At 33.5% G+C, this 21,731-nt stretch overlaps 1 protein-coding gene across 1 annotated transcript in view; it reads right to left on the bottom strand.

The window, feature by feature from the left end:
* MAN2A1 (mannosidase alpha class 2A member 1) overlaps window positions 1-21,731 on the bottom strand; it is a 138,334-nt gene that overhangs the window by 66,621 nt on the left and 49,982 nt on the right. Inside the window, exons 8-12 of the mRNA XM_066987870.1 lie at window positions 20,581-20,758; window positions 17,136-17,338; window positions 7,290-7,475; window positions 6,002-6,116; window positions 3,224-3,291 (exon numbers count right to left, since the gene is read on the bottom strand). Coding sequence (XP_066843971.1) covers window positions 3,224-3,291; window positions 6,002-6,116; window positions 7,290-7,475; window positions 17,136-17,338; window positions 20,581-20,758 — 750 coding nt within the window. The remainder of the gene's footprint in view (window positions 1-3,223; window positions 3,292-6,001; window positions 6,117-7,289; window positions 7,476-17,135; window positions 17,339-20,580; window positions 20,759-21,731) is intronic.

Raw genomic sequence — 21,731 nt, 5'->3', positions numbered from 1 at the left:
GAATTTCAAGGTTTTTTTTCTACTGAATTCCCATTCAAGTAACATTTCTCACAGATCACTACTCTGGCAGCAATAATTGTATGAAGAATTACATAGTAAAGGGAATAGAGGGATATTGTCAAAATGTTGTTGCATTAATATTAATATTTAGGGTTTGTTAGTTGGGTTCTTTTTCCCCACTCATCAAGAAGTGAAAAGGAATTAAGTAGGCCTTAACTTCAGCACTCATCTATCAACCATAGGATGACTTGAAGCATTCCATGATGGCAGAGTTGCAGTAAGATTTTAAATACTTTACCTATTTCATTAAAATCAAAACAGTATCTTTTATAAAACATCCAGATTCAGAAAAAAAGATGGCGAAAGAGTATTACAGAGTAATGAGATGTATGGGTGGGGTGCAAAACAATACCAAATATAATAAAAGCAATACCTACTTTTGAACTAGCTTGAAAGACACTTCTCAGCTAAACAATAATCTGAACATACTTTGTAATAGAACACGGATCACTGAAAAATAGAACTTTGTCCTCTCTTCTTTTTTTCCATGTAAGCAGGTTGTACTATCTCTCCCATACTGTCCAATGAGTCTGTCATTTCCACTATTAAATACAACTTTCATAAGCAGTGAAAACTTAACAAAAAACTAAAAGGAAGGCTGAACAAGAGAGAGGCAAAAGCATATAACTAATTACTTTTCTGTTGAAAAGCAGATTTGAAAATGACAATATCATCTCTGTAGAAAAAAAGGAAAATGATTAATTAATCAGATTGAAAAGAAAATATTAGTGTACGAGCTTCCCATTAGTAGTCTGTTACTGTAAATTTATAGGTGATATGAATCAAAACGTTATAAGAACGATCAATTGAGAATACAGATATTTTTTTAAAAACTTGACAAGGAAATGCAGAACTACAAAAAGCCAAATATTCAGCCAATTAAAGAAAAGTAACACTTTGTTACAGTGACCTAACTTCTATACACAATAATGGTATATTAGAACACAGTAACAGAAAGAAATCTAGATATTTCACGCTACTGGCACGGACAATAAAGACTGTTGTGAATAGATAATAAGCATATAATAAAGTTTTGATGAGAAACAGATAATATTTTCCAATGGGCTGATGCCTCAAACTTCTAATTGAAAAATCAATTTATTTCAGAAATTTCAGTCTGGACTTTTAAACTTAAAAATCCTGAATAATAATTTATCAAGTTGTGTTTAAGATTCTACTGAAATAAACATCTCTACTGGTTACCTAGATAACTCACATGGATAGTCATAATACTCACATACCTTTAAACAAAAGTTATGAACTCAGCTAACATTGCACTTTTCACAATGGTAATAATGTTAGTGGAGCTTCAGAATGTAACCAGAGATAAAGTTAGAAAGCTAGAAAAACTAAGCTCATGTTTGTAATTGAAAATACCTGAACATACATAGATTTCAAAGAAAAACTTAACAACAGAGGAAACATGCGGTAATGTTTCCTTATGCATTGCTTTAAAGTGTTTCCAAACAGGAAGCACACAAGCAGGTTTTCAGGCAGCAGTATCAATATTCCCTTGCCTTCTTTCTCCTCCTCTTTACCACCATAGTTTTTATCTCTTTATTTTATAACCCATAACTGTGATTACACACTCTCTAGAACATTACCTTTATCTTATATGACTTATTGTATCTTCAGAATACCAGACAAGAGGTTTAAATCTGCAATTATTTACCAATGTTACCTTAGTAAGCTAAGACAAGTTCAGAGAACAGCAGCAAACGACTCCTAGGATAGTACTAATTTTAAAATAAAAAATTTTGACGTGTATATCTACTTAAGGTACAACTACAAGGAAAAAAACAAATGCTTGAAATGCACCGACACCAAAAATTTTACTTAAGCATACTAAGTAGAGGCATAAACGGCACACTGGATGCAAACAAAAGACATATCAGGGTACAGAAGGGAAGTGGGGAATTTTTCAAAAGCTAAACCAGGCAAGGGAAATCAGAAGCATACAAGTTGTGGTCAAATGGCAAACAAAGTCTATGTTATAATTTGCTTCCAGTCAAGCAAGTGTTTATATACAATATATACCATATTCACCCAGAAAAAAAATATCTGGACAGATGCTGAAAAAGTTGAAAGATTTTAGTTAAATAAGTACCTAGGCACCTACATTTCTGATCATCTTGAACTAGCTTAAGATAATCTATCAGCACCTATTTAGCATCTATGCAGTCCAATAAGAGAATAAAACTCCTACTTTAAAAAAAAAGCATGTAAGTTTACATGACTGTCCTAGAGACAAGGTTGTATCAAAACTACAAATACGCACATATTATATACATTTAACTTTAAAGCACTGAAGACAGCATCCCCCAAAAGCTCACGAAGTCCAGCCTTTGCTCATTAAAGTTTGAACTTTTAAACAGCAGTAGTTATAAAAGCCAAACACCTTTATAAGTTAGGCAAGTAAGTCTTAGTTCTAGCAAGTGGCAAGCTAATAGAGAAATTAAATATTAACAACAGCAAAATAATATTCATTACTTTTTAAATGAATTTTAAATATTTTGCTGTATAACAACAAAAAAGCCTTATATTACTTGATTTATACAGCTCCAATATCTATAGATCTTATTCAGTTTAGTTGGGTGTGCCATCTTTTAATGAACGCTTAAGTTATTTCAGGTTGGATATTGAATATTCATAGGGATAACAAGACGCCACTTTCCACTGAATGTTCTAAAACTAAATAAAGAAGTACACATCCTTAATACAATGGAAATGTAAGTTAAGACAAAATTATATCATGATTTTTAGGTCTTAAAAAAATTAAAGTTTCTTTCATAATGTTAATTCAGCCATCTGTAATTATGTTCAATTAGTTTCCTTTTGCTGTTCTCAGTCATAATTAAGAATTAAGTATTAAGAATTAAGAATTAAGTATTAAGAATTACAGTGCTGCAGAAGCATATAGTAAACAGACTACTTTACTTGTTGCACTACAGTTGAATTAGTGCCATATGGGTAACCTGCGTATTTTGAAAGTGCTGTATCCTCTTTCAAATACACATAATAATACTAGCATAATAAGCTAAACTGCATTTTACATTTAAAGTGAAACTTAGAAATGAAATGGCACAAAAACTACCAAGTAGTGAAAAAGAAACAAATTATTACTAAAAGATCTCAGATATTCAGTAATATGTGAACTACTTACCTCGGTTGCAATGTCAGCTTTATAACTGTCTTGTGTGGCAAAGAATCTTGGGAAGATTGAATGTCATCCTACAAGAGAAAACCTACAAATTAGCTTTTGAATACACGATTATATATGATATGAGTTATGTCAATTATAAGAACTTGAAGAAGTACAAAACCATGTTAGCCGTACCATAAACGGAACCCTATTCTAGCACGTTACATGGGAAGATGTCAACCTTCCTCTCTTCAAAAAGTGCTTTGCAATTTTTATATTTTAGTAAGAGGATCTTTTTACTAAAGATCCTAAAGAATTTAAGACAGACAGGAGAAAATAAAAGAAAAACAACAACTCACTTTAATTAATTCAGTGGGAAATCTTTGCTACCATTAAATATCCCTTATTGTTAGATACCCTTATCTCATTGTTACCCCTTATTTTCATTTCTTGCATACCAGAAATCATAATCACCAACCTCCTTGAGATTTTGCAAAAAGTTATCATATCTTTATACTAACTTCCTTTTGCTAAGTATTTACTCTCTGAAACTTTACCGTCCTGTATTTTTGTCACAACGACTTACAGTTTGGCATTTTGGCAAATCTTGTTGTTACCTTATATAGTACATAAAAAAAATCTTTCAAAAACAGTTTGGGGTGTGTATGATTTTTTATATGATATAAACTACTTCAAGAATTGTTTCACAGTATAGAGGAATCCCTGTTTTGTTATTGGTGGTGGTTTTTTTGTTTGTTTTTCACTATTTTCACCCTTTTCTTAAATAACAACGATCCAGCTCCAATAACATAAGGTAGTGATGAGACATTGCTACCACTATTACCTTAGTCTTTAAGCAAGAAAACAGTTCAGCAGTAGTGTTGCATTTCTGTTGGTTCATATAATGGTGACCACTACAGAATTTGCAACTGACAGGAAAAGCTCCTAGTTCTTCAGAGTATTCCAAGACATCCTCAAAATCATGTTTTTTAAATCCAACTATTGCCATATACATGAAAGCTTTCTTTCTACACCCAATGAAATAATACTAATATTCGGGACTGGTCCAATCAGTTACATAGTTACACTTCATACACTGGATCTCAGATCATTCAGGTATTGCTAAGTTTTTGTTTTTTTTTTTTCCCCTCCAATTATATCTCCTGGAATGCTGCTACAGTCTCCTGCTCTGCTCCTTCACCCATCAAAAACAACAGCTGTTTTCAACCTTGAAGTCTTTATCATTTGTCTTACTTGACTTTCTTGGTATTCATTGTGAATGTCAATCTATGATCAGTTCTTGATATCAGCTTCAATGAGCAACTTGATGGTATTTTGAAACAAGTGCCTTTGAACTTTCTACTTGTTCAAGGTTTGTATATTCTGAAATATGGGAAACTTCTCCCATTATTATCATACAAGGCCTTTTGGTCACAGTATCAACAGAAGTGTTGGGATATTAGGCTTTTGATATGCTTCAATTACTGTATATAATACAGATAAACCATAATCTACTTCTGTTACCAGCTTCTTTCCTCATCTTATACAAAGATTATAAATTCAGTAAGAGAAGGTCTTTCTTTTTCATGTCTGCTTTCACATTATCTGCTGAATGGCTTTGACTATTAGCATGCTCTAAGAATATATGGTTTAAACAGCACTTCCACAATCCAGTGATACTAATTCAGACTCATATAGAACAGAAATAATGAAAGTTTAGTAAACTGCAGTATCACAAGATCCTCCAATATAATTTAAAGCAGAAGTGAAAACTGAAAACTTCAGTCCATGAATAACTTCAAAATATTTTTACTTTTTAAACAAGTACATTTAGTTTAGCCTTTCCAACCAGCAGTTAGCTTTTCCAACCAGCAGAAAAATCATGTTTGTGTCATATGTAGAATATGCATATATATTAGATTCAAAGTCAAAAAAAAATAAAGAAAGAACTATTTTAACAGACTGTTTTAATGTGAAGACTTTAAAAATAATCTGAGTTACTACACTGGGACATGTAAGCCAGCAGAATACACGTCAGTTTGCTACCTTTTGTTATGTTAAAACCACGACATAATCATACACAAGACTACCTTAATCCTGCTACATTGACACACAAATTAAAACACCTCCTTTTCTATCTACTCCAGGTGTAGGACTTCCTAAAATTACCTAGCTATAATAGCAGGCATTTTTTTGCTTAGAAAATTATATAAATTGAGAATTATGAAAGGAAAAAGTATTAGTAAGTGTGTTTCTTTAGGGTGTTGTCTTCAAAATGAGTCTCAAATTTATTTATGGAGATCTGTTGCTGACTTTATCCTCAGGAGATACCAGTTTTGAGTGATCTCAGATAAGAAAAAAAGTACAAGGCTTGTCCAGACTTCGTCCTGCACATCCAGCTTAGACTTATGTTTGAGATATAAATTTTTATCTTCCCACTTTTTTTAAAGTAGCAAAGCCAAATTATAGCACCACATACCATTATATATTCACATACTGTATGCATTTTGCTGAAATCACCAACAAATTTATGTCCATAAGAAAAACACCCAATTTTACTATGTCATTCACAAAGTGGGACAAAATAAGCCCATTTACTTTAGCCATGAACTCTTCAGCATCAACTGCTAAAGTTTTCGCTTCTTATTTTCCAACACCTTCAATTAATATGAACAGTGGTAAGGATATTCCTGAGCAAGCATTAGCTGTAAATTTCAGTATGACTGTTTCCAGGCCACTCAAACCACATTGAAAAAATGCTACTCACATTTTTGGAGAAAATTAAGAAAGATAGCTCACCATCTTAAGGAATGGAGTTGATGTATCATAATTATAAGCACCTTTATCCTTCAGGATAAGAATATGAGCAGAGTCAATTATCACTTTTTTCAAGTTCATTAGTGAATGGAAAAGCCTGTTAAAAATTTTAAAGTAGTATTAGTTTTCACAAGTTGTTTTCTCTCAATGTGATGATACCAAAACTAAAAAAAAAAGATTTTAAAAAATCAAAAATACAACTTTCAGAAAAATGTTATTTTAAACACTGATATAGGTTGAGCTTATAAACAGATGGTTGCAATGTATGCAAAATGACCTGACTGCAAAATGCAGAAATATTCTGCATTACACTATATTTCTACCTTGCATCCTGAAAATTAGGTACATTTCCACTCCACTGTTATATCGCAAAATGTATGCCCCCTAAAGCACCAGGTATTTTTTCAAAATGTTGATCTCAGGGAAGTTTGTGTTTTACACATTTAATTACCAAAGTCTGAAGTAGTCAAAGGCCAGCCTGAAAAGTTGGTCTGACTAAAGATTGTTTTTAAGCAGGATTAGAGAAACTATAAGAAACATGAAAATAATTAAATTAAATGTGTACTGGCACTTCCATTGTCTCAACTGATGCAAGGTTTCCAAATTCTTCAACACATACAGATGTGTAATTTTAAAATTAAGGGTTTTCTTCACTTTACAAATACTCTCTCACAATTAAGTGCATTGTACATGTTTATATCTCTTTTAGTCTATGATTTTAAAAATTAACACATTTATGGAATTTAAAAATACTTCCCATGAATGTAATAGGTTAAACAGAGAAGAGTAGTTCAAAGAAATTTTAAATAATAATCTATTTATAGCCATGCTCTACCATCAACAGTCGATCACCCATCTCAATTAATCAAATTCACTAATGCTTAACATTCCAATATGTAACCATTTTCAGAACTAAGATATAATAAAGATATATATCTAAACATAGGCATATATCATACACTTTTTTTTTTTCAAAAAAAATCCACAAAGTAAATAGCAGAACATTTTGCCAATACTGAGAAAGCAAATACCTACAGATATAACAGGAATAAACAAAAACATACAAATTAAGTATAAGATTGGAAACATTAAAAAGATTTTCCATGTTGAGAAAGAGAACATTATAGAAGGTATAGGATTTTCCGAGCTCTTCCATGAGATATTACCACACAGTACAATGGAGAAACTACAGTAACTGATAATACTACAGTTTAAGTACTGAATATTTTGCTAGCTATAGCAAATGTTCATCTCTGTTTGAAATAATTACCTAGTGCCATAATCCACAACTACCCAATCTTTTGCTGTTCCTGTAATAGCATCATGATGCTGAAAGAGCCCAAGGTTCCTTCTAGCTTCTGTCAGCAATTTATAGTTATCCACCGAAGGAAATACACTCATCTTCTCCGATTTACTGGACTGTACCAAAGCCAAGTAGTATAGGATCTCAGCTGTCCTGGAAGCGTAAAGAAAAATCAAATATTTTTAATAGGTTTAAAAAGCAAAATGCAACACACATTTTACTTGAAGAATAAGCTTATGTTTTCACATCTTTCCACATATCTGGTTCTTTAAACGAGTTCTTTAAATGTTCATCTTGTATTTTTTTTAACCTGTTGCTGGCTTCAAACAGTTAAAAATCCCTACTGCACTTCATCAGCTTCTGGTTGAACCTTGTAAGCTTCCTGGAAGGTTTTTCAGTAATGGAAAATAGAGCTATAAAATAAAAATATGCCAGTACAAAATGGTATACGATTTTCAGAAATGTGTAAGGTATAAAAATTAGATCTTAAAACAACGCAGTAAAATAGAATGTCTTACAGGAGACATACAATTTCCATTTCACAAATCAACTTATTAAATTAATATTATCTTTAATACATAAATACATAAATTCTACATAATTTTGTAAATATCTGTATCGTATAAATATAATATGCAATCTGTAAATACCTATATAGAGGTATTCTACCTTTTTTACTATAAGCAAAATAAATTTTCCAAAAGACTTATGTGGTTCATCCACAGTAAGCATTCACCTGATAGGTAAGATCTCTGTATACAAAAAGTTTATTTTACAAAAACACCAGTAATTATAATTACCAGTCTATTACCAGAATATCTAACACATACCTGTAAAAAAAAAATCTTGGATACCACCTGTTTATTTTTTTTTCCTATCTCCTTTTCCTAAAATGTTAGGGTGCTGTTTTTAAAAATTAAGTGTTTCAAATTCCTTTTCAAACTTTGAGGTTAATGAAGGTTTCCCATAGTTTAAGGAAACCAAGGAATTATGGATTAATGTTATAAAAAGTAAAGAAAGCAAAATAACACATTCTTGAAACAAATGTAAAACTAACTTCTAAGCACGTAAATAAATTTTTTAAAATGTGGTAAATACCGTAACTTCTACATTTACCCAAGTTATCAATTAGTGTTTGTGTTGAAATTTAAATTAGGTATTAAAACAAATAGGAAACTCAGTCTCATCTTGAGTTCTCAGCACAAGAAGAATGCTGATCTGTTAGAGCGGGTCCAGAGGAGGGCCATGAAGATGATCAGAGGGCTGGAGCAGCTCTCCTGCATAGAAAGGCTGAGAGAGCTGGGGCTGTTCAGCCTGGAAAAGAGAAGGCTCCAGGGACACCTCATTGCGGCCTTTCAGTACTTGAAGGGAATTTATAAAAGAGATGGAGAGTGACTTTTTGCTCAATCAGGTAATGACAGGACAAGGGGGAATGGTTATAAACTAAAAGAGGGGAGATTTAGATTAGAATTTAGGAGGAAATTCTTCACTCAGAGGGTGGTGAGGCACTGGAACAGGTTGCCCAGAGAAGCTGTGGATGCCCCATCCCTGGAGTGTTCAAGGCCAGGTTGGATGAGGCCCTGAGCAACCTCATCTAGTGGGTGGCACCCCTGTCTACAGCAGAAGGGTTGGAATTAGGTGATCTTCAAGGTCCCTTCCAACAAAGGCCATTCTATGATTCTATGATTCTCAGGCTGTGCATTGTTATCAATTGCTAACATGAAAAATGCCTTTGGATGCAGTTTGGTCTCTGTTTTTATGCATTGTACATATGAGAACTACGTAAAAACCTCAAGTAGCTTGTCCTAAGTTGTTTTTATAGAAATAAGTTCTACGAATGAAGGATGAAAGAGAATGTTTACTTCAAATCACCACCACTGAACACTATCAAACAAAATTGAAAGATAATAGCCCTGTTCATTGTCATATTATCAGTATTTGAGGAAAAGGATGAGATTTTGATCTCGCAGATAAGATAGCTGTTGAAATGCTACATGTAAGCTCAAGCTCCTGTATTATAAATTACATTTCCTTTAATTTCAGTACTGGTGTGCAAACTTAACAGCTGTGATCTTAATGCTGTTTAGTGCAATCTCCTACCTCTATGCATTCCTTGTACTTCATCCTTGTACAACTTAACGTTAAAGGAAAACACGTATGATGTAGTTAAAGAGGCATTACATGCACATTCATCAAGTGGATAAACCCTGAAAGCTTTACCTTTTTTTTGTTTGTTTGTTTTTAGTGGATTTAGCCACTAAATATTGACTCAACTGTAGCTATTAGAGAGTTATATGTAGAATTAAAGAACACAAAAAACTTTAGACTTCCCTCACATTTTGCCTCCATATTTGAAAAAAAAATAAAAATAAAAAAATCATTATTTATAAACAAAGTCACAACTTTAAAACCAAAAGAAGTTTTAAAATTAAAATGAAGCTGCGCAGTAAATACGGACATAGTTTCAGCAAAATCTGAAGCACCTAAATTCATCTGTCTCTTCCACACAGCCTCAAAAACTGAAAGAAGTTCCATTTCTAACACATGGTTTTCACATATGGTACTGATAAAATGTGCATAGCCTTTTCTTTAGGAGCTGTGTTCCAAAATAAACATCAAATATTTGGGATCTAATGAATAACAGTCTCTTAGATGCAGACTTTTCCTGTCAAGTCAAATTATTATTATAAGTGTTAAAATAGTTTAAGAAGAAAGAAGAAATAATTTAAGTCAAAGACAAAAGACACCCAGTAATAAAACGAGAAGAAATACTATATTAGAGAACACTAACTTATGAGCAAGAATTTACCTCTCTCAGATATTTCCGCATATAAAGATGTATAAAGTCTTGGTATTTCTCACCTCAATTTCAAACCACAGCACATTAGAAGCATGCCTAAAGCAGTTACCTACAAATTATCCAGTTTGTTGTAACTTCTCCTTGTATCTCTAACTTGACAAGACGCTGCAAATAAACCAAAATTGCTTCACTGATTGCTCAAAAACTATACCACGTTATATTTAGGTCACCTTCACATGTAACCTAAATAAATAATTTTACAAAGAGTTTCTGCACTCTTAAGATGTGTCCTGTTCTACCCATCTGTACAGATAAAAGCATGACCAAGGCTCTTGCCCTGCACCTTAATTATTTCAACAACCTTTTTTGTGGACTTAAAACAATTTTGCACTGATTACATCTCTAATGAATGAAACTGTAGAATGCCTTCCTAACTTGCCTCCAGCTATGTTGTTGCTTTTTGGATCTTTTCGTTAGTACATTAAACAAAGTGCTGGGCACTGCCATCACCACCCTTCACAAACTATTTCAATCTATCTCTGCCTTAATATTAAAATAATCAATCTGTCTCAAATAAGTAACAATAACAATCTCCATAATACAATTCTTAAACGTTCATGCACTTTCCCTAATGCACAAAGCCAAAACCTTTCAAAACAGGAGAAAAAAAAAGAAACAAAGTATCTTCGTAGGCAGTCATCATAGAGGTCCTGAGGTTGTATACTGCACCACAATTTCCTAGATATTGAGTAGCAGTGGAGTACTTTTTAATCCTGGTACTCCTAAAGAACCTAAAATTTTCCACCCGTGGCAAATGAAGACTGAACCTGGAATGGGAGATAGCTATCTGTTCTTCTACATCTATATAGATAGATATCTTCCGTTCTTGTTTCATTCCTCTACGTGCACAAACATACTCACGCTATACAGACAGACGGAAGAGAGCTCAAAATGGAAATTTAACCAAAAAGCTTGGAGGAAAAGGCTTATTAACGAAATATGATCAGAATATATTTCTTACGATTTTAAAGAAAAAATAAATAAAAAAAGACAAAAACTCAAATTCTGCTCTTTACTCAGCTGTTATGGTGTATTTGAAGCTTCTCCAGGCCTCTGACAGCAAACTTTTCAGAAAGACATATTAAACTGGCAAGAACTCATTTACACATCTTGTTCTTAAATGTCATTCACAGATGCTATTGAAGGATTAAAGCCTTTCCAGGTATAATATTAGTAACATGCTTAGATTTAATTCAAAAGAAATAGGGTTTAGTGTTCTTCCAGAGATTCACATAGAAATCTAGTAACTTTTTCAGATATTGAAGTTAACTGACACTCTTACATGAATGAACATTTTAACAGTGTAAAGACAAAGTTGTAAACACCACAAATAAACTTGAAAGCCATTCACATGAAATTTTCTGCAACATAACTAATGAAAAACACAAAGATGAGAATAAAGTAAGTATAATATCCAAAAAGTTTGAGAAAATTTGATAAAGCTAAAATAAAATTAAATTCTTGGCTCACAGTGAATGAAAGCAAGAAAATAAAATAAAAAAAAATAAAAAATAAAATAAAAAAAAGAACTACCACCACCAAAAACAGGAAATTGGAAATTTAGAGTATGAGGACATTATCTGTCCTGTTTTCCACGCATCTTGTCTTCTCCAATATCAGTATTAAACAAGGCCATGTTTTCAGTGAAGATCAAAGATTCTTATGATAATTACATCTGTCTCGTTAGCTTTTTTATTATTCATAATGTCAGTGAAGTAACCAAAAAATAAAGTGGATCTAAGAAAATCACGTTTTGGTGATGCTTGGTACAGTATTTGTAAGGGTTTGTTTTGAACAAAGAGCTGCCACTTACCAATCACTGTTAGCCTTACAAATGCCCTCTTTTACTGTAAGTTGTTCTAACAACCTTGGTTTTGTACAGAAAGTAAGCATAACGCTTCTAACATTTCAAATTAACATCTCAAACATTCTGATTAGATTTTCAGAAAAGGTTTTAACAGGGTTTTCTTTTAGCACATACACACACAAAAAAAGATACGTATTTTATATAAAATACACTTAAAATTAGATGTTACATGTTTTCTTCTTGGTTTATACATTATTAGGCCATATAATATATTTCAAATCTAAGCAGTTATTTCACTTGAGCTAAATTGTCAAATACCCAAATAGGTTTATTCCATCTGTCAGAACTGAATTTTCATAGATATTTTCACAGCTCTAATACAAAAATGAAGTATTTAATTCAAGGTCACAATTTCACCTGTGTTATGCCACCTGAATATTAAAATTCATAGAATAGGTAATACATTTTTTATTTTGATTTCCTAAATTTTCAGTAAACACAATGTGCTATTAGACATTTATGTAAATTACTAGCTTCAACATATTTTACAATCTGTACATGTTCAATATTTCCAATTTTAAAAGTTGAATTGTTTTAAATTTTGCTAAAATTTGAATTTTACAGAAAACTACATCCAGCATATAAAAAAAGAAATCAGAGTGAAAGTCTTAATATAGCACACTTTAGCAATCAGCCACCTGTTCATTTCAGCACCCATTCTAGAAATTCAATTGTGTGGCATACTACAGAGCACTATGAAATGTTGAGCAAGGTTAGCAGCGTATTTTTTAAACAAGCTCTGCTGAGCATAATGAATATTAAAGCTGCAGTTTAAAACTACTCTGCAAAACCCAAAGTAACAATGTGAAAAGTACAGATGGGAGAAGAAAATGAGGTCAGAATCTCAAGTCTTTAGTTCTCACAAAACAATAAAATCTGGAACATGTCTTACAGATGTTGACTTTTTTTTACAGTAGAATGAAATTAAGGTAAGTATTGAAACTGATACCATCCAATCTGAGTAACATTTTTAAGCTCTTTTCAAAGACGGCCTCACCAAGCAATTATTTCTCTCAAAAAATTGCCAGTCCTACAGATATTTAGCCACAAATAAAATATCAATCTTTTTTCTTCACATACAAAAAAGAACAGGTCAGCAAAGGTCTTACACTGTCCAGTGCAAAAGTTCAAGTTCACACCATGTTTAGTTTTCTTCACCCTCTTCAATTTATCTAGTAATAACAGGTGAACTAACAAACATCTTGTAAACTCAACAGCTTTTGACCACAGGTTCCAGTAATAAACTAGTTAATCCTTGCTGTAAAGCCTTCCTTATGAAATACAACTCCCCCTTCATAATTTAGTCAGATTTCAAAGAATCATTACTCATAGAACAAAACACTGTTTCCAGGCAGGGTCAGAACGTAAAAGGGACTATAATGTGAGTCCTATAGTGACTGATAAACTCATAGTACTATAGAAAGAAAAATAACAGTGGCTGGTAAGATCACTACAAGAAAAGCACACTGGCATATATCTATATTGCCCTGCCTCTGGAGATAATAAAATTAAGCTTCACCTTATGGGAATTGCCTTAACTTCATTTAAAGTACTAACAGAGTATGAAAATATCATTAGTTGACATAAAATACTACAACACCAAGCTTTTGTGGATCCAGAAATGCAACCATGGAGGTAAGCAATTAAGAATTAAACACAAAAAGGAAAGTCCTGGAGCATATAAATATTTCAGATCACTCACTAAAGAAAGATTACTATTATTATTTACTTTATATTGGGATTGAGTAAAACATGAACACTGACAAAACAAAAAATTAATTTGCCTTTCTATGACACTTGTAATAGCTATCCACGGAGATTTAATCCGATTCACAGCTGCTTTCAAAACACCTGTCAAATAGTAAAATTATTAATAACAACAACTTTTGTTATTTGCTGAGAATTTGGCTGCAAACATGTGGCAACATACGAAGATATGTTTATCCAACTCTGAACTCGCATTTAAAAACTAATCTTGCAAAAAATAAGTTCACAGTAAGATACAAATTCCCATTAAGAGCTGTATCAAACTGCAATTTTGCTATGTTGTTGGCAATATTTGAATTTTGCAGACCTCAATACAAACTTGTATTTTTTCCTGAACAGATATAACTGGGGACAGAAAAACAGTAATTTTAAAAAGGGACCAAGAAGAGCTTTTCGTTTTATACATTTTAAGATCAAACTTTAAACCAGTTGTCAACAGTCTCTGAAGTGGGGTGCATGCACCTCAAAGGATGTGCAAAATGATCCACTGGGATGCAAGAATATTTTCTACCATTAATAAATATCTTACTTGATTATAGATAATTTAATATTAATAAATTGTTAATAAAATACTACTTTAAAATAGCATTTATTTCCTCTCTATCTCATCCTTAATTTTTATTTTAGTGCATGTTCTATAGAGCACATAATATATATATGTGGCAAATATATATATATATGTGGCAAACCACATTGTGAGGTGCATTATATTGTGTGCATCTCCGGGTTCCACAGTATAAAAAGGATGTTAAGGTACTTGAAATCATCCAGAAGAGGGCAACAAAGCTGGTACAAGGGCAGGAAGGAGAGGATGAGGACACTTGGGTTGTCTGGTCTGGAGAAAAGGAGGCCAAGAGGCGACCTCATGGCTCTCTGCAACTTCCTGAGGAGGGGAAGGGGAGAGGGAGGTGCCTGTCTCAGCTCCCTACTGAAAGGACACAATGGGAAGAGCACAAAGCTACACAAAGAGAGGTTCAGACTGGACATTAAGGAAAAATGTCTTTACTGTGAGGGTGGTCAAACACTGGAACAGGCTTCCTGGAAAGGCGTTTGATGCCCTATGCCTGTCAGTGTTCGAGAGGCATGTCAATATTGACCTCAGTAATAAACTCTTAACTTTTGGTTAGCCGTGAAGCAGACAGACAATTGGAATTGATATTTTTAGGTTCCTTCCAACTCAATTATTCTGTAATTATTAATGAACAAACCTATATTGGGGGTGCCTGGTCACAAGTTTTTTTATTGACAGGATGAAAAATGTTTGAAGACCTCTGCTATCCCTGATCATCCCATTCTGCTAAAAAACACTACTGTTTTTGAGACCTCAACCAAGTATCTCCATTTCAATCTGCCTCTCATATTTATTAAATAAAATATAGCAATAATGTTACAATAAAACTAAGACTGCAAAACATTCTTGTATCACCTGTACAAATATAAAGGTTAAAAAATCCAAGACAAAGCATAAAAATAAATCTAGTTATAGAGTGCACACTCTTTGCAAGCACACTATATCCTACTAAAATTGTTTTGACTCCAAGTCCAAATACCATTCCTTAGATTTCAGCAACATTGATTCAGATTTGTGACAGATAAAAAGATATCTTTTCAATGAGATTTAAAAACAAGCAAAAAAAATGCATGCAAGATATTCAAAAAAGCAGCATGTACAGAATGAAAGGCTCACACATCAAGAAGAGCAACATTCAGACCAACTGGTGAGCAGGCAAGCCACGCTAGATAACACAGGCAATAAGAAGAAAATACTAAGCCAACACTGAAAACATTTCATCATCAAGACAATATGAAACACAAAAACACAGCATCATTTTAATAAGCTTTATGCATATGCACCGATCATTTTCCAAAACCAAAACACTACAGAAGTCATTTCTCTATCTTTACTACAGTATTTTTACATTCTCCTGCTGAAGGGAACTTCTTGGTTTTTGTCATTCCTCACAACTTTGGTCTTGTTTTTCTTCTTTTTGCAGGCTCTCTTTGGGTTCCTTCCTCCCTGCTTTGAAACTTGTGAAGCTTCTTTTCTCCTTACTACTCACTGCAATACATTCAAAGTTTTGTTACATCGTCTCTTCCTAAACATCTTTTTTAGTCTCAGCCCCTCATTTATATATTTCTTAGTCTTCCCATTGTTTCCATTTCTTCTTAACTGATTTTCTTGATTTCCCTCAGGTCACTTACTCTGTAATCTTATGAGTTCAGAGAGAAGACTAAAAAAAGCCACTTTAATTACAAGAAAAACAGACATTACAGATCATGGAAAAGCTGCATTCCAAGTTTCCACAGCCTCCGCTGCCAAAGACTTGATTCTTTGGAAGGAGGAAAAAAACCCTCTGCTTGATACACAGTCTCTCTTCTGAATATCTTTTCTTTTTCTGAAATGCTATGTACTACCCCTCTCCTACTCCCTCCACCACCACCACAGCAGACACCACAATACAAAAAGTTGTAGCGCTCAGAAATACTTTTTTTTTTTTTTTTTTTAAGGACAGCTCAGCATTGTGCAGTTTTTCCCCAGCCCAAAAGGGTCTGAACTGAAAATAGAAGCAGCACTCCGATACAGGCAGGACCTATATTCCAAAAGGTCCTTCCAAAAGACAAAATATATCCTTTGAGAAAGCATCCTTCGAACAGTAATCTTTTGGAAACAGAATTTCCAAGTTTGGGAACAGGTGAGAAGTCCAAAGTTCACATCATCCCATGCACCTGTCCAAAATATCTTTCTGGAGCCTTAAAATACAACTGAGTCTTTCTGCAATGTATCCTATCTACCGCTGCTGCAAAGGAGAACCGTTTAATTACTCTGTTACCAAAATTCAGCAATAATTTTTTTTCTTAAAAAAAGACGCAAACACTTTTCAGCAGGTCAGTCCTCACAGCCCGAGGTCACACAGTGTTCCTGGCTACTTCTAAACCGCCTCTGACCCTTGCAGAACTCTAAGAAAAAAGACTGATCTGACAGTTATCCAAATCCAACACAGAGAAATAAAACACATGCTACCTGCTATTTTTCATGGACTCAGGACTTGCTGGTAACTTGAATTACATTAGAACAGCTTATTTGTTTGAATGGAAAAATATTACTGTATTTCTGTGAATTTATTACAATTTTAGGTACTTTGCTAATCTTCGTAAGTAGAGACCTGAAGTTGGAGGCTATTAGACTACCTTTATTGTAAGTAAACTTAAAATACACATACCAAATTAAGTTTCCATCTTTCCAATATATTTTTTCATATATTCATCTCTCCCATGTGTTAAGACATATGTTACCCATTTGCTGGATAGTAGTATTTACCGTAAATAGGATTCTAGGACTCTATCCAGTCGTTTATAGAAGGGTCGTGATGTAAAGTATCCACTCCAGTAATGATGATCTCTGTCTGCATAGGTGAAGAAGTCTCCACTTAAAACAGGGAAAAATGAACTGCTGCTCTTTTCACCCATATTGCTTTCTTTGCGCAGAGCTTCAAAGTAATCTGATAAAGTTCCAAACTGGGCCTGAAAGAAAATCAAAATTACTATGACATAGTTAAGACATCAGAAGAGAATTAGCGTCCTTGCTTTCATATTCTAGGAATATGCCAGTCTTCAAGCAGAATTACAACAGAAATGCAGTTTCCCTGCACAGTTTTCAGACAAAGGAAATAGTTCTTCCAGAAGTTCTTCATGAATTTCCACTCCAAGTGGCCTGATTTTTTTTTCGTTTTTGCTTTTTAAATAAGCATCAATATCTAAAATACAACCTAAACGTTAACGAGGAGCAGAAGCATCCTTTTGTGTCTTATGAGTAAGTCTAATACATGTGCAAAGTAATAGCTCAGTATTACATAAGTAGAGGTCTGGACTAAATAAGTAACAATGTAATTCAGCAAGAACATAGTTGTCTCAATCTTGCTTTTTCAAAATTAACACTATTGTGTTACAGAATCTACAACCTCTGTTTAACCCATGATGACCGCTGATCAGAATATAAAAAAAAAAAAAAAATAAGCCTTTTAATAGCTTTTTTTTTTTTTTAATCTACATTCAATGAAATTGGTGTTCATTGATATGTAACATAACAGAGGGACATAAAAATTAATTATCTTCTGGTCACTTTAAAAAATGTTCAGAAAAAAATAATGCAATAACGTTAGCCCTTTACAGGGTACTTCAAAAGACTGTACCCTCAAACTTAAGGAGCACAAAAATTGAAAAAAGGGAGCAGAATGAAGTGATGTCAATGTTGCCAGCATTAAGAGATATTGTCAAAGCACCTAAGGAAGGCAAGCTGGATTTTGGGAGTGGAAAAACAATTAGCAAAGTGAGAATAGCACTGTGCAGAAGACCGTGTTACCACAAGCACCCTTAAAATAAACTACAAGTTTTAATTTGAAGAGTTATCATTAAGTCATGGAACGTCCATGTATTTTAGTTTCAACAACAAGCATATAAACTAGCGTGCTACCATTTACAATAACAAAAACAAGCTTTTAAGACCAATTTTTTAAATTCAATTTCTTTGACTTGAAATAACAGGAACTTTACTCTGAAAATAAAGATGTCCTATTTCAGCATTTGGTATTCACTTTTCAAAATCATTCAGAAGAAGCAAGTATCCAGGTGGACAGAAGGTGGACAGAGTATGGTAACTTCCCAGTGCGAATGGCACTGGGAAAGCACAGAAGATGACTTATCACCACAGAAATCCAAGTATTAGTGATCCTTGCCTTAGCAGTCACTTCCAGGAAACTTGTCCCTCACTTTCATATACCCATACATAGTTCTGAAGAAAAATGAACAGACCAAGGGAAATCCCATATCTACATTCTGGGTTACACCAGAAAAAGGAAGCCTCACTGGAGGAACCAGCAAAGTTGAAGAAAATTCAAATTCATGTCAGGTGAGTGAAAAAATGGTGAAATAACCTGGAATAGTCCTTTACTGGCATATTAAAAGTCTCAGTTTAATAGATCTCCGTAAGAGAGGTTAAACCACCTGAAAAGCAAAATAGTTTTCTTACTATTACTATGGTATTTGTATTGTACGTATTACTACTGAATATTATCCAGCACATAATCTTAGGACCATAAAATAGCTGGTAGCATGAGGATCTCAATGCTACAGACATATCCACTACATAAATATCTCAAATTTGACTGAAAGGGTAAATAAGATTAGAGAGGCAGAGTAGACAGTCCTTTGTTTAAGCAGTAATATCCTAGACAACAAAGTTCTTAAGGAAGAACTGTGAACTCTTTACATAGAACCTTTACATAATCAAAGTTCTTAGAAAGTTGACTTTGACCTCTTAATTGCCTGTGAAATCAAACTCCACTAACGAAACTGCAGCAGAAGGTGAAATTTCTGCTGCTAAGCTCATACTTCCAAGCATAAATGACACCTGTTTTAAAAACTAAAATAATAATAATAATAACAATAATAATAAAAAGGAAAAAAACCTACATACACAAATAAGGAGACAAGCTGTAGTGCCTGATATGCTAGGTGCCTACTTCTACAAGGACGCAAGGGTTGACGTGATCCCCAAGTCTTTAATTGAGGTGGACAAGCCAAGGCTAATGAAGTAGACTCCTAGATAACCTGTCAATGGTCAAGCAGAACCTTCCAGACACAGTCCTTGAAGAACAAAAACAGAGCTAGAGCCTTCAACTTTTGTCCCAATGAAGAATTCACACAGCACAGGTTAGTAGGAATGAAGTATTGTTGTTAGTGTGTGAAGAGTAACTACCTGTACATTCTAGTAAAGCTCGTGACTGCAAGATGAGCAAAGACTACTTTCCAGGCCTATCTCCTTCCACTAAGGCACAGCAAACATTCACATTTGTCATGCCATCTGTATCACGTAGTCCAGAAGCCAGCAGGAAGAACTAATGCACTACTCAAATCTCCATTATTAGATGCATGGGAAAAAAAGAAGGTATGTGTGGGGAACACTGTACACACACACTGAAAAAAAAAAAAGTGTGAGAAAGAGTTGACCATATTTAAAAAGCCCAAACATGAAAGCAGCAATAATGCTCTCAATTGATACTCGAGAAAAAACAAGTCTATGTTCCACTACCTCTCATTCATTCCCACATTGAAAAATGATCAAAAGGTGTCAGAGCACAGAAAGCATCTATAGTACAAGTCTTCGAAATACCCAGTTTACACATCAGAATGTATGAATATGTATATTAACACTCAAAGATAGTGATTTAAAATATTGTCTCATCTCGTAATTCACTCATTTTGTAGTCAGGTTAGTCTTCAATTTTATTGTATTCAACAACATGTGCCAGCAATGGCCTCTCTGTTTTCTTTTTCTGTTTGTTGCCACCAGATGACATAAAACCAAGAGGACAGAAGCAAAGCAACAGAAGTTTCCTTATCTTCTGATAATACAAATAATTTTAAATAACAAACTTTTAAATAAAAAACAAACCCTGTGAGTTTTAAATAACAAAGCCTGAAGCCTGGGGCCAGGGGGAGAATACTAATAAACAAATCAAACCCAAAGAACTGTTTTCTAAAATAATCTAGTTTGGATATTATTTATAGGTTTCAAGGAGGCAATTTCACTGGCAAAGTTTTTCCTTTGGAGGGGGAGGAAGTGTTAAAGCTAAAAACAAAATCTGTCTAAGCAAACTAATCTTCTATTACATACTAGGTAAATACATTAAAAAAAAAAAAAAAGGAATTTAAAAATACTAATAAATACTGTTTTCTCCACAATCCAGAAAAAAAAATGCATTTACCTTAACATGCAATTCAGGATGAGCATTCATATAATCAAACAGCTTCTGATAATTCTGGTACTGCTGATCCCATTCTGAGCTCTCAGCATAGCGGAAATCATCGCCTAGTGGAGCCAACAGAACTTTAGTACGGAAAAGCTTTGACTTCTTTCTGTATTGATCTAAAATCATCCAAGCCCTTGGAAAAACAAAACAAAACAAAACATAATGCAATTCAGAAGACAGAAGAATAAAGTTCAGTATTTGAATCAATTCTTAGATATCAAATTGTTCATTATTGTAACCCTAAACAAGACATACAAAACTTTTTGTTTCACTTTGTAACAAAAAGCTGGATGCAATTCCCTCCACTGGGACACCACACTCAACCAACTATTGCTGCAGACATTATGCTAATTAAATCCTCCAATAAACTTATCAAGCTCCGTCTTAAACTGTAGGTCAGTCTTCATCAATTTGTTCCTGTGCCAAAACTAACCTTCAGTTTAATTTATGTTTACCTGTTTTATATTTAGATAACAATCCTAATCCTCTCTAGACTTTATTTAAAATAATAAGCAAGCTCTTCTCACTCCCTCTTGTAATTCCCATGGACACCTTGCTTCATATCTGCATGTCCTTGACAGAAAAAATACCCATAAATTAATCTTTGAGGAACTCCAGCCTCCAGCATTGCAAAAACAAAATCTGGCGGAAGACCACTGCTAATAATTACTCTTCCCCCTTCAGACAACTTCTTGCCTGTCTTACAGTCAAGCCCTCTTAACCTTGAAGAAAAAAAAAAAAAAAAAAAAAAGAGCCTTAAAACAAACAAACCAAACAAACAAAAAAATACAACAAAAAAACGAAACACAGAAAAGCCAGTGAAATTCTCCTTTGGCACCTATTCAATCTTTGGCAAGGAAAATATAAGTTCTTTCATTAAGCAGAATATTACAAGTATTAAGAGTTAAAAGTCTGAGGTCTGGGTTGCTGAAAAGATCCATTTCCCTCCCCCATAAACACAGTCCCTATCAAAATCTTCAAATGTTGATCCTCTGTAAATAAAGTTATGGGAATAATGCTAGCAAGGAGTATAAAGCATAATATAAATACTAATATATATGAGAAAACAGACATAAATGAGAAAGTGTTAAAGAGAGAACAGCAGC

This window comes from Anser cygnoides, chromosome Z (genome assembly GCF_040182565.1).
Source record: "Anser cygnoides isolate HZ-2024a breed goose chromosome Z, Taihu_goose_T2T_genome, whole genome shotgun sequence".
Classification (NCBI taxonomy): Eukaryota; Metazoa; Chordata; class Aves; order Anseriformes; family Anatidae; genus Anser; species Anser cygnoides.
This window is presented reverse-complemented; position numbering and strand designations above follow the sequence as displayed.